The sequence below is a fragment of the Python bivittatus genome, unplaced genomic scaffold, assembly GCF_059951505.1.
Source record: "Python bivittatus isolate LINGU-HERP-01145 unplaced genomic scaffold, Pbiv_v1 ctg000070_np1212, whole genome shotgun sequence".
Taxonomy (NCBI): Eukaryota; Metazoa; Chordata; class Lepidosauria; order Squamata; family Pythonidae; genus Python; species Python bivittatus.
The window spans coordinates 976,527-991,206 of NW_028277034.1; the positions used below are offsets into that span (position 1 = coordinate 976,527).

General features: G+C 38.3%; 1 protein-coding gene across 6 annotated transcripts in view; it reads right to left on the bottom strand.

Annotated features, from left to right (window-relative positions):
• Nucleotides 1–14,680, bottom strand: part of FRYL (FRY like transcription coactivator) — a 184,349-nt gene that overhangs the window by 78,697 nt on the left and 90,972 nt on the right. For all 6 annotated transcript variants that reach the window (XM_088130624.1, XM_088130625.1, XM_088130631.1 and 3 more), the window contains 7 exons: nucleotides 14,412–14,508; nucleotides 13,925–14,004; nucleotides 12,103–12,183; nucleotides 11,502–11,670; nucleotides 7,502–7,594; nucleotides 6,771–6,869; nucleotides 3,616–3,717 (listed from right to left, as the gene is read on the bottom strand). In XM_088130624.1, coding sequence (XP_087986750.1) covers nucleotides 3,616–3,717; nucleotides 6,771–6,869; nucleotides 7,502–7,594; nucleotides 11,502–11,670; nucleotides 12,103–12,183; nucleotides 13,925–14,004; nucleotides 14,412–14,508 — 721 coding nt within the window. The remainder of the gene's footprint in view (nucleotides 1–3,615; nucleotides 3,718–6,770; nucleotides 6,870–7,501; nucleotides 7,595–11,501; nucleotides 11,671–12,102; nucleotides 12,184–13,924; nucleotides 14,005–14,411; nucleotides 14,509–14,680) is intronic.

Sequence of the window (14,680 nt, forward strand, 5' to 3'; positions counted from 1 at the left end):
CCCCATGAACCATATTGCGCCAGGCCTTCCTGTCCTTCACTGCCTCCCTGAGTTTGCTCAGTTTCATGCTCATTGCTTCAGTGATGCTATCTAACCATCTCATCCTCTGCCGTCCTCTTCTCCTTTTGCCTTCAATCTTTCCCAGCATCAGGGTCTTCTCCAAAGAGATCTCTCTTCGCATTAGGTGGCCAAAATATCTGAGCTTGAGCTTCATTATCGATCCTTCCAATGAGCAATCAGGGTTGATTTCCTTTAAGATTGACTGGTTTGACCTCCTAGCAGTCCAGGGGACTCTCAAGAGTCTTCTCCAGCACCACAGTTCAAAGGCATCAATTCTTCGGCGCTCGGCCTTTTTTATGGTCCAGCTCTCACAGCCATACATTACTACTGGAAAAACCATAGCTTTGACTATGCGGATCTTTGTCGGCAAGGTGACGTCTCTGCTTTTTAATATGCTATCTAGGCTTGCCATGGCTTTCCTCCCAAGGAGCAAGCATCTTTTAATTTCATGGCTGCAGTCTCCGTCTGCGGTGATCTTGGAGCCCAAATAAATGAAGTCTGTTACTGCTTCCATTTCTACCCCTTCTATTTGCCAGGAATTGATGGGTCCAGATGCCATGATCTTAGTTTTTTTAATGTTGAGTTTCAAGCCAGCTTTCGCACTCTCCTCTTTCACCCTCATCAAGAGGCTCTTTAGTTCTTCTTCACTTTCTGCCATTAGGGTGGTATCGTCCGCATATCTGAGGTTGTTGATGATTCTCCCTGCAATCTTAATTCCGGCTTGTGATTCTTCCAGCCTGGCATTTCTCATGATGTACTCTGCATATAGGTTAAATAAGCAGGGTGACAGTATACAGCCTTGTCATACACCTTTCCCTATTTTGAACCAATCGGTTGTTCCGTGACCGGTTCTAACTGTTGCTTCTTGGCCCGCATACAGATTTCTCAGGAGACAGGTAAGGTGGTCTGGTATTCCCATCTTTTTAAGAATTTGCCACAGTTTGTTGTGATCCACACAATCGAAGGCTTTTGCATAGTCAATGAAGCAGAAGTAGATATTTTTCTGGAACTCTCGTGCTTTCTCCATGATCCAGCGAATGTTGGCGATTTGATCTCTAGTTCCTCTGCCTCTTCGAAACCCAGCTTGTACATCCGGTAGTTCTCGGTTCACGTATTGCTGAAGCCTAGCTTGTAGGATTTTGAGCATAACCTTGCTAGCATGTGAAATGAGTGCAATTGTGCGATAGTTTGAGCATTCTTTGGCGTTGCCCTTCTTTGGAATTGGAACGTAAACTGACCTTTTCCAATCCCGTGGCCACTGTTGCGTTTTCCAAACTTGCTGGCATATTGAGTGCAGCACTTTAACACCATCATCTTTTAGTATTTTAAATAACTCAGCTGGAATACTGTCATCTCCACTAGCTTTGTTGTTAGCAATGCTTCCTAAGGCCCACTTGACTTCACTCTCTAGGATGTCTGGCTCAAGGTCAGTGATCACACCAGCGTGGACATCAGGGACATTAAGATCTTTCTTGTAGAGTTCTTCTGTGTATTCTTGCCACCTCTTCTTAATCTCTTCTGCTTCTGTTAGGTCCCTGCCTTTTTTGTCCTTTATCATGCCCATCTTTGCACTAAACGTTCCTTTCATATCTCCAATTTTCTTGTAGAGATCTCTAGTCTTCCCCATTCTATTGTTTTCCTCAATTTCTTTGCATTGTTCATTTAAGAAGGCCTTCTTATCTCTCCTGGCTATTCTCTGGAAATCTGCATTCAGTTGCTTATATCTTTCCCTTTCACCCTTCTAGTTTGCTCAACCACATTTTCCTGCACTGAGGTGATCAGGCTGGTAAACAAGTTATTGTCAACCAGCACTCTGAGACATATCTTAAAACTCTGCCACTACTTCTGACACTTTATATAAGCTCTGTATTACTCTTATCCTGCACCCTGATAGCTTAAAACTACTTAATGGTATTTTAAAACCATTAAAACATGTTAAAAGAAAAGATTTACTTGGCAGCTTTTTTAGCTAGTTGCAGAGTTCGAGCATAATTAATTATATAAGCTTCTATTTTAAAATCTCAGTATCTTGGAATATAATGCATACAATTATTGATCCAAATCTGACAGACTTTTTTAAAAAAAAACTGGTATACCAATAGTATTGTAACTGCTTTAAATTTTTCTATTGAACAGAGCCACATAATAAAATGTTATGTTGTTAGGGGAACAAAACTATATTAAAATATGTGATACATGCCATATAATAACTAAAGTCCCTGGCAATGGAAGATTTTATAACCCCATTGTCAGCAGTGTGATATTTCTAAATAAGAAAACTAAAAAGATACTTGCACACCCCTTTATATTTAACACATAGCAACAGCAGGTAGACACAGACAATAAAAGGGGAGATGTTGCAAAAGAGTTGCCAATGTGTAAAGAAATACACGAAACCTTGACAAAATATATAGTAAGAGAAAGAATACAGTTACTATCCTAACACATTCAACTATTGGATTTTGTCGTTACACAATGTAAAGCCTAGGTAGCTGAAAAACGTGAATTCAAACATTAACAGTAATATACTATTAACAAAAATCAATCGTGATTTGCATATGTAATTCAAATGTTACAGTGACAGTAATTAAAAAGTGCTTTTAGATTTTCCATTAAAATTGTTGTGACTTAAAACTCTAAGTGGATGGATTACATCATAAGCAAGACTATGGGGCATATTGTTATATTATTGGAATGGTGAATGTTCTACTCTCCTATGATTTCATCCATATATCTCCACAATAACAAAAACAGAACTCACAAGAGAAAGCAGGGTTACATCAGAACAATCATACAACACATTATACTCTGTTCTGTTTTGTTCTGTTCTCTAATGCTAATATTGTTTTTCTACCTCCCCTTTCTCCCTCCTTCAAGCTTCTGTGCACTTACAGGAGAAAGGATGATACTCCATTTTGGTAATAGGTAATCTACATCAGTGAGCAACTTGCATTAGCATAAGGTTCCCCAGTCCCATTTTTGTATCTTAGAATACTTTTCAGATTATGCCACTGAAGTTCAGTGTCAAAACTATTTATTTTGGAGTATATGATCCCCCACCCTTTTTTTTACAAGATTAAGAGGAGAAGTAAGTGTATTAAGATTCTGTAATGTTTAATACCACTAGTTTGCCCTTAATCCCTCATTACAATGCAAACAAGCTTGATATTTTAGCACCCAACTTGGGGCAATAAATAAATGTAGAAACAAACAAATAAAGCGAACAAGTGCAGCTCCTGGCTGCAAAAACATTGCCCATCTTTGGTTAACAACAGAGGGTACTCAAGAAGGCTCTTTTACAAATAGCCTCACATAAGCTACAAGCCTTACAAACAACCTTACACTGATGATGTTACCTAGTCAGGTAATAAAACATCTGCAAACAAACAACCAACTCAGAGAGCACCAAGGACTCCATAGTTCAACCCTGAACTATATATATTCTTTTCTACTGGAGCCTTACATTTATTTTATGCAGAGATTATTTTGCGGTTAATCTAGACTGAAAATATTATTTACCAAATCTGACAGGAGCATGATGCAAACAGTCCTTACCTTCAAATGAGACAGACAGTTCTGTAGGAAGATATGCCAGTTATTTAAAAAAAATTGCTTCTGACTGACACACAACAAACAGGTGATCAATGGATACAAAGCCTGTGAGAGAAGAACAACTTATTACAACTTTCAGAAAAATGAGTAATAGTATAGCTGGGTTCACATACAAAGCATGCAAACTCAGCCACTGTAAACTTGCAAAAAATGATTAATGGACCTGTGAACTGTATAAATCTAGCCAACTGCAAACAAATCACATTGGTAAATATGTGATTCTATCTATGATTGCATTCATACATTAGCCAGGAATTTATTAATAATTATTTATTAATCAATAGGGGGTATAAATGAATCTAAACTACAATATTCAACAGATAGCCCCACTCACCCCCATTTTAAACCAATTAATAGAAGACCTCCAACAACACAAGAGACAACTCTACACATGGACATCACCAGATGGTCAATACCGAAACCAGATTGATTACATACTTTGTAGCCAAAGATGGAGAAGCTCTATACAGACAGCAAAAACAAGACCAGGAGCTGACTGTGGCTCAGATCATGAGCTTCTTACTGCAAAATTTAGGCTTAAATTGAAAAATGTAGGGAAAACCACTAGACCACTCAGGTATGGCTTAGATCATATTCCTTGTGAGTACACAGTGAAGGTGATGAATAGATTTAGGGGATTAGATTTGGTAGACAGAGTGCCTGAAGAACTATGGATGGAGGTCTGTAACATTGTACAGGAGGCAGCAACTAAAACCATCCCACGGAAAAAGAAATGCAAGAAAGCAAAATGGCTGTCTGATGAGGCTTTACAAATAGCTGTGGAAAGAAGGAATGCGAAAAGCAAGGGTGAAAGGGAAAGATATAAGCAACTGAATGCAGATTTCCAGAGAATAGCAAGGAGAGATAAGAAGGCCTTCTTAAATGAACAATGCAAAGAAATTGAGGAAAACAATAGAATGGGGAAGACTAGAGATCTCTTCAAGAAAATTGGAGATATCAAAGGAACGTTTAGTGCAAAGATGGGCATGATAAAGGACAAAAAAGGCAGGGACCTAACAGAAGCAGAAGAGATTAAGAAGAGGTGGCAAGAATACACAGAAGAACTATACAAGAAAGATCTTAATGTCCCTGATGTCCACGCTGGTGTGGTCACTGACCTTGAGCCAGACATCCTAGAGAGTGAAGTCAAGTGGGCCTTAGGAAGCATTGCTAACAACAAAGCTAGTGGAGATGACAGTATTCCAGCTGAGTTATTTAAAATACTAAAAGATGATGCTGTTAAAAGTGCTGCACTCAATATGCCAGCAAGTTTGGAAAACGCAACAGTGGCCACGGGATTGGAAAAGGTCAGTTTACGTTCCAATTCCAAAGAAGGGCAACGCCAAAGAATGCTCAAACTATCGCACAATTGCACTCATTTCACATGCTAGCAAGGTTATGCTCAAAATCCTACAAGCTAGGCTTCAGCAGTACGTGAACCGAGAACTACTGGATGTACAAGCTGGGTTTCGAAGAGGCAGAGGAACTAGAGATCAAATCACCAACATTCGCTGGATCATGGAGAAAGCACGAGAGTTCCAGAAAAACATCTACTTCTGCTTCATTGACTATGCAAAAGCCTTTGATTGTGTGGATCACAATCAACTGTGGCAAATTCTTAAAGAGATGGGGGTACCAGACCATCTTACCTGTCTCCTGAGAAATCTGTATGCGGGCCAAGAAGCAACAGTTAGAACCGGTCACGGAACAACCGATTGGTTCAAAATAGGGAAAGGTGTATGACAAGGCTGTATACTGTCACCCTGCTTATTTAACCTATATGCAGAGTACATCATGAGAAATGCCAGGCTGGAAGAATCACAAGCCGAAATTAAGATTGCAGGGAGAATCATCAACAACCTCAGATATGCGGATGATACCACCCTAATGGCAGAAAGTGAAGAAGAACTAAAGAGCCTCTTGATGAGGGTGAAAGAGGAGAGTGCGAAAGCTGGCTTGAAACTCAACATTAAAAAAATTAAGATCGTGGCATCTGGACCCATCAATTCCTGGCAAATAGAAGGGGTAGAAATGGAAGCAGTAACAGACTTCATTTATTTGGGCTCCAAGATCACCGCAGATGGAGATTGCAGCCATGAAATTAAAAGACGCTTGCTCCTTGGGAGGAAAGCTACGGCAAGCCTAGATAGCATATTAAAAAGCAGAGACGTCACCTTGCCGACAAAGATCCGCATAGTCAAAGCTATGGTTTTTCCGGTAGTAATGTATGGCTGTGAGAGCTGGACCATAAAGAAGGCTGAGCGCCAAAGAATTGATGCCTTTGAACTGTGGTGCTGGAGAAGACTCTTAAGAGTCCCCTGGACTGCTAGGAGGTCAAACCAGTCAACCCTGATTGTTCATTGGAAGGACTGATAATGAAGCTCAAGCTCAGATACTTTGGTCACCTAATGCGAAGAGAGGAGTCTTTGGAAAAGACCCTGATGCTGGGAAAGATTGAAGGCAAAAGGAGAAGAGGACGGCAGAGGATGAGATGGTTAGATAGCATCACTGAAGCAATGAGCATGAAACTGAGCAAACTCAGGGAGGCAGTGAAGGACAGGAAGGCCTGGCGCAATATGGTTCATGGGGTCACAAAGAGTCGGACACGACTTAACGACTGAACAATAACAAGAAGTAGAAGACCTCATGGGGAAGCAGCTTTTTGCCCAAAACAAAACATAGGTTTGACACCCGAGAAAGGTTTTCTAAACACCAGTTAATGCAACTGAACATGCTTTCTTCAATTCCTGGTTTTCCAAAAGATGGGGAACTTGAAAAAGCAGCCCTTGAGGCTAAGTGCAGAAAAAGATCTCAAGCTACCTTAGTTTTTACACCCATTGTAAACAAATAGTATATATAGATACAAACACAGAACCAGCCCATAAAATAAAATAATTTTATTAAATTTGCATTAAAATAATTTCAGTTGTTTAAAATAACCTATCAGGAAAAAAATTTATAATTCTAGTTCTTCGTCAAATTCTGGCATCCTAAATAGCAGGTTATCCCAGATATTTGCTATGTGACTTATTACCAAATTACATGCACTGTGTCTCTTTTGGACAAAAATTAAACAACTTAAAATATTCCTTAAATACCAATGAATGCTTCTTTCTTGAGCTCAGCTCAAAGGTTGTCTGATAGAGCATCTCCACAAAATTTTTCAAGCATGGCACATTCACTTCATTTTTAACAGCCTAGAATCAAAAGAAACAGATCTATAATAAAACTTCAAGAACACAGATAAAAGTAGTGAAACAGAAATGATACAAATCATGAGAATCAAGTATTACTTTCTCACAGATTTAATCCTGCTGTTAAAAATAAATTAGTTATGCAGCATCACACTTAGTCCAATCATAGAATTAAACACTTTAAATAATTACTTTGAATACTGCATACAAGTTCCACCATAAATGGCAAGGGGGTGGAAGAGGGGGTTGGGAGAGGGAGGGGGGGGGAGAGAGAGAGCCATATATTTACTTTCATTTAACTGCTTCCTCTGCTAAAAAATGAAAAAAGAAAGTTTTTCATTGAATTGTGAGAAAGGTAAATTTTGGGCTTAATTTTACAAGTGAAATCCATAACTTGATATAATCAATGCTATGGCTAAATTCCTCCATACTTTAAAAAAAATCATACACTTGGTTGTAGAAAAGAAATAGACTACATTCATCATCATCTGCATGGCAAAATACACCCTTACAAAACCCTGAAATACAAAAAGGTTTTTTTTTTTCAGAGCTGCACACTCCGAGGAGAAAACATCTCCTCTACTTTCACAATATGTACCACACACTGTATTTGTGAAATAACAAATTTTACTTACAGCAGCAACAGGGATGAGAATTTCTACAAACAAACCAGCAAGCGAGTGCTTTATGTCTTTATCTTTTACCTCCAAAAAATACTGTGCACATTCCTGCAAGAAAATAGCTATCAAATTTCTGCTGTGCATCACCTTGTTTAGTAAGAATAAGTGAAAATAACAAAAAACAAAAGCTTATAGATTGTAGTTAAAGTATCAGACACAGGCAGCCAAAATAGCCCAGTTTAAACTGGAATGAATTTGGGAACCTTCTTAAGTTATACAGCTCTTCAAAACTTTTATTCTATATACATAAGCTTCAGCTGACTGAGCTAAAGTACACAAACAGACATGAACAATGTTCTCCCATGCAAAATTCCAGGTTTTGGAAAGTATTATATCATTGCCCCTTTTTGCTAATATTTGTGATGAATCAAATGCTGAAAGAAAGAGTGTTCAAGTATTTGTGATACGCAGTTACATGTATTATGGGGAAAATGCTGCTTTTTTTCAAGTCTTGAAGACCACTGCTATAGTTGATATTTTGAAGCCATTACAAAATCTTCAAAACAATGACATGGTAGGAAAAAAACTGTCTGGAGTTGGTACCGATTAGGCTCCTGCAATGCTGCATCCAAAAACAATTTTTCAGAAAAAAAATCCCTGTATGTTTTCAGGATGCACTATGTCATACAAAGCCAAACACTGGCTTCCAAAATTTTGCCTAGTGATGTATGAGAAGAACTCAACAATGCTATCAAAGTAGTTAATTATGTGATAAGCAAGGCATTAAACTTCAGCTTGTTTCCCTTCCTTTGTGAATATTTGGTAGTGTGGATCACAAAGTTCTTCTGTTCCACTTTGATTTCAATTGTTGTCAAACAGAATGATGTTGGGACAAATTATAACCTGAAGGAAGAAACTGTCCTTTTTTGGCATATCATGGAGAAGACCAAGTGGCTGAAACTTTCAGAATGATGGCTTTCCACCACTATTATTGTTCTTTGTGATATAATTCAAGAATTCATAGCCAATCTTTAGCTATGGATACAATGAGTTCGGGTTAATGAGAGCTTGATGAAGCTCTTAAAAGACAAAGATCCTGAAAATGATCTTAGGGAAAAACTTGAATCTCATGTAGTCTGGTTGCAAGATGAATTCAGGAAGCACTTCCCAGAAGTCATGGCTAAAATCTTATTTGGAAACTTATGAGGAACCTGTTTATCTAACCCAAGAAGAGTTTTTCAAAAATCAACTTCAACCACACATTTCCAAAGGACTACCATATGGTTAACTGAATTTAGATTCCTCTGCTGAGTCGCTTTCTCTTTTCTTTCCTAATAATACCTATATCATTGTTGGGGGGGGGATGTTAATTAGTTTTACCATGCATAAATGCATCAGATTACTAGTTGTAGTGGGCTATACATTACAGAAAATAGACAATATATAAACCCCTATATCATTTGGATTTTATTCCAGATATGTTGGGATTAGAATTCCAGAATTCCTAGCCAAGAGCTTTTTGCTGATCATCAGGTAGGGGGAGGTTACTCTTCTAATTTAAGTTTAGTCTGCTGTTCTTCTTTTTAACTTGTTAAATACTGAACAAATTTCAACTATCTAGCACACATTATACTTCTGTTCCATGAATTGCACTGGTTACCAGAATGTTTCTGGGTTCAATTCAAGGTGCCGGCATAACCTATAAAGCCCTTTACTGCATGGGACTGGGTTATTTGAGGGACCACCTCTCCCTGATTACATCTATCCATCCCATTAGATCCAGCAGGAGAGGAATGCTCTGGGTTCTGCCTGCTAGAGAGTGCCATCTAGTGGGGCCAAGGAAGAGAGGCTTTTCTGTCACAGCACCCCCTCTTTGGAACATCATCCCCTTGGAGATCAGATTGGCCCCAACCCTACTGGCAAAATTTCTGTAAGGCCTTAAAGTCTTGGTTTAGCCATTGGGCTTGAGGACCTGGGTGCGTGGTAGAGCCTGTACAATGGCTATGCTGACTGTTGTTGGCAGATCTTGGTATACCTCAGCTACTGATTTGTGTTATTGTACATTTTTTTAATATTGTTTTTATATATATGTTTTGGGGGGGGTTATTATCCAGTTTTAATTGCTATGAATTGCCCAGAGTCATGCATTTGAAATGGGCAGCTATATACATTGAAGTAAGAAATAAATTCATAAATAAATTCACTAGCAACTCAGCAAACAACAAACATAGTAATTACCAGTCTGGATGACCCTATCTCAGCTTTTTAGGCTAAGATAAACAAACTTTCTTGCTATGCCTATAGTCCCTGTATTCTTCCATTTGCAGCATAATACAGCTTAATTATCAGTAATTCAATTAGAAGCATGTTTAAGACTCTATATAATTTTAAATATGGCAATCATAATTTTTCTAATTGGTGAAATGGGCCCTAAGAGATTCTGGAATTCTCTGTATTCCTACCTGCCTTCTTGTTTACTCCTAAATCTTATACAAGCCCTCCCTTTTTTTACCCTCAAAGCCTCACATCATTTTAATCATCTTCTCTCTTTGCCCTTACACCCCTATATATCTTTACATCTAATTTTCATTCATTTACTCCTTAAAGACTCCACTCTTGCATATTCTTGCAGCTACCTTCCAAAAGATCTGCATTATGCCACTTCTACTTCCTGCAAATTCCTCTCTCTCACACACATTATTCCCAAATCAACCTGCAATTACTATGCTTTACTGCAACTAAGTTATAATCAAACCTAAGCATAAATCACTTAATTATAAGTCGTGTTCTTTTTTCAACCACATTCCAGGATATTCTGTCCCCAACCTGGTTTTTTAGATCTTCCAACTGTACACTCATTGCCACTGTAATTGAGTCCATCCGTCTTGCTGATGGTTGTCTTCTTCTCTTTCTTTCTGTCTTTCCCAGCATTATTATAGGCTTTTCCTGAGAGCTACATCTTCATATAATGTGTCCAAAGTATGATACAGTGGTACCTCGGGATACGAACTTAATCCGTTCCGTGACTCTGGGCGTATCCCGAGTTGGTCGTAACCCGAAGGAAATTTCCCCATAGGGTTCAATGTAAATCCGGTTAATCCGTTCCGCCCTCCGAATTTGGTCTAGGGTTCAATGTAAATCCGGTTAATCCGTTCCGCCCTCCGCCCGAATTTGGTCGCAACCCGAGGCAAATTTCCCATAAGGTTCAATGTAATTACCGTTAATCCGTTCTGGCGTCCACGGACCACGCGTCAGGCGGGAAAGCGGCCAGGCACGGCGTGGTGCGGCGCGAAAACGGCCGGGTGTGGCGCAGCGCGGCACGGCGCGAAAACGGCCCAGCGCGGCGCAAAAACGGCGCAGCGCGAAAACGGCCCAGCGCGGCGCGGCACGAAAACAGCCCGGTGCGGCGCGAAAACAGCCGCGGACCACATGGCACAGGCGGAAAAATGGCCGCGGACCACATGGCACAGGCAGAAAATGGCCGCGGACCACGTGGCACGGGCAGAAAATGGCCACGGACCACGTGTCACGGTGGAAAATGGCCACCGATCCGGTTCGTACCCCGAGGCGGAGTTCGCAAACCGAGGTAAATTTTTGGGGCCGGAGCTGGTCGTAACCCGAAAAATTCACAAGCAGAGGCGTTCATATCCTGAGGTACCACTGTAATTTGAGCTTGGTCATTCATGGCTGGGTTAATTTGTTCAGTGATCCATTTGTTTCTTTTTTTGGCTATCCATGGTATTCTCAGGAGTCTTCTCCAACACCAAAGTTCAAAAGCATCAATATTCTTTCTATCCTCCTTCAAAGTCCAACTTTCGCTTCCATAGAATGTCACAGGGAAAACTATGTATCACTTAAACAGTTCTATGTTGTTTTATCTCTGTCTCCACTGTACTATCCTTTACTTCCCCTTTTACCTAATTTTAAGAAGTATACAGCAACAACTTGCACTCTGGTATTCTGTAAAGGATAAGCACACCAATGATGTTAACTATAATATGATGAAACAGCTTACCTGCATGAACTGAAATGATGCTTCAAAATCTTCTACAGGATACATTTTTACTCTGAAAAACTTCATCCCCATAATTAAACTGATGATACTTTGTACCACATGAGGACTCTGTTCCTTTTGTCTTAATTCCTTTAATTCTGTGACAAATTTTTTTCTAACAGCTTGAAACCTAAGTCACAGAAAGGCAGATACCAAGGTTTTTAAAAAGAATAATGGATAAAAAGATTTCCTATAAACAGTCAAATAACTGCTCTCATTTTTAAAAGATAGTTATATCCATACAAACAATACTGGGCCATACTAGATCACATTAAGATATATGAAAAAGTCAATTTGATTTTTAGCAGTGATGTCATAAAAAGCTATTTTTGTGTGTTTGAGATAAGAAAAAATTTTTTTGAAAGAAAATACTCAGAGTGAATGAACTCATTAACAGAGATAACAATTCATCGCTATGACAACTGATCAGTAGATATTATTTAGGTAGCTATGTAGCTATTTGTTATGATAAAAAAGCACACTACCTATTATCATTAAGCATTTTATATACAAACATGTGGCAAAGAATAAATGTCTGAATCTTGAAAAAGGAGCTGCTTACTTTGATTGGGCAAGAACCCCTATCACTTCTGCATACAAATCTGCAATGATATGGACATTTCCAGTGTTGGTTCCTGAATACCTACAATGAAAAGAAAGTGTATAAAACAAAAAACACAAATTTGTTATTAGGAATGTATACAATTAACACAACGTTGCATATAAGTGTAAGCTATACACTATCAATTCAAGAAAAAAATATAGATTTAAAATGAATTTCTGTCCTCTGAGTTTCAGGGGTGGTATTTCATATCTTGGGATAATGATTCCTCCTGAAACTAGTAACCAAATTCCACTTCTTAAATTAAGATACCTTTGAACCACAATGTTCATTCTTTTTCAGACAGGTTTATCTTTAAAAATCAACTGTAGGTGTACAATAGCAGAAAGCTTCTCCCCCACATTTAAGCCAATCTTGGAAAGACAATGGAAATTCAAAATGCTCTCCAATACCAAAACTGTCCTGGACAAAATGATGGCCACTACAGAGTATTTTAAGTTTCAATAACTAACTGAACAAGAAGGTATGAACTCAAAAACAAAATAAACAAAAAATCTTTAGTTCTTAAAGATCCAGTTGAGAGTTCATGTAAGTGCCTAGAGGAGATTTCTGGGGAGACACCCAAGACAGTAACTGTTTAAATGGGAGTGATTACCTAAAATACTATTCAATCCAGCTGCATGAGCTCAATGATATTAGAGCCAAGGCTGCCAAAATAACAACAATAACAACAACAATTTATTACATTTGTGTGCCACCTGACTCTCAACGACTCTGGGCAGCTCACAACAATCAAATCTAACCTGCAAAAATTAAAAAATGCAATTGATCTGACATAAGACTGGGTTATAGGTATGCTCAGCATGCAAAAAAGGGTTTCCATATAGCACTGCAAACACAGTTAGTATGTTTCCCAGATACCAACAATAAACTATCTGACTAAATTAGATGTGAGCAGATTCCATACTGTTAGCTGGAAGAACTCTGCTCTGGATAAATACTTGGGACAGAAGAGGTGTTACAAAGACTGCATCTGCTCTAAATTTCCTGACTCTGTAAAAGACCTGGGGAATCAGTGCCACACCTGGAAAGGCACACTGAATGCCCCTTCCCCATGGAACTTTCAGACTATTTGCTCTCTGCTCCTGACAGCTAATGATTGAAACAATCATCCATATTGCCCTTTTAACTTACAACGGTGCAAAAATCTATCATCCCTCTTGTACCAATCTATCATGCAAATTTTGAATACCACCACCTCACTCTCCACTTTCTAGCAGATAAATCAACAACTTCCAGGAGTGTAACAAAATTTTGCACTATTCCTATAGCAATAGGCCCCAAAATCATGTAACCACTACAGAGTAGAATTTCCCACATTTGAAACCAACTAGGCAGAATCTTAACCACTTCTATGTTTATTCTTAATTTTACTGTATCTATCCAGGGTTATTTATTAACCATCCTAATATTTTAGATATTATTAAATAGCATTTTAATATCTTAGTAGGCTATTATTTTGCAATATAGGATTGGAGGGGGTATCTGCATGTTCTTTCTCTTTTCAGTCCCCAATTTTATACACATTTCTTTAGGAATAAATTCAGCCAAACTCAGTGGGATAGGTATCAGTTAAATCACAAAAACACTGTTTAGCAAAAATTTAAATAAAACTTAAGTAACTAATCAAAATGAAAATTTTATTAACAAGTTGAACCCAAAGTTTTGCATTAGTGCAACTTCTCTGAGATACTGGAATGGTCAGTACTCGCTCAAAGGACAGAAATGGTTAAAGACATTTAGGTGCTTTAAATATACTTACCCTTCCTTGTGTTTAAAGTGCTTAAAAGCCAAATTTAGAACTTCATGAACTAAAGGGTCAGGCACTGGATGAACAGGTATCTGTAACAGAGAAGGCATGCAATGCTTATCTTTATGGCTTAGACATTTTATCAGAATGCAAGTTGTACTGTAATTGGATAAAACTTATATGCTAATATATAGAAGGGCATATTTTTATTTGGGGATCTGAATAAATTAAATTACATTCTACTATTCTGAACTCTTTTTTTCCACAGAAATATTAATTTCATTTTAATAGAACTATATTTTACACTGCACAATGTAAGAGAAAAAAGACTAGGATACAAGGTATGTTTAAGGTGATTGCAAAGATTACTGAGCTTCCTCTATTTACATACACTTCAGTTTTGGACTCCATCCTTAAGCAGGACACATAGACATTCAGCTGTTTTTGAAATTAAAACAAAAAATATTAGTTTATATCTAGCAGAAATTAAAGAGCTTACCTGTTTTAGAACTTCTACTAAAACTAAGCAAAAAATAAAATCTACAGCTAAGTCCCTCCGTTCAAGTAGATAATCCCTCTCGCGCTGCTGCTCATCCCTGAAACAAATACAAATGTCAGATACATTAGACATAATGCAGGCTACTTTCTCAAAACAGAAATACATGTAACTTTTTTTATGAATATGCACGCAAGCAACAAAGTTATACAAAATCTTTCTACACTCATGCCCATCTTCATCCTGGAATTCCATACTACCCTTACCATCTG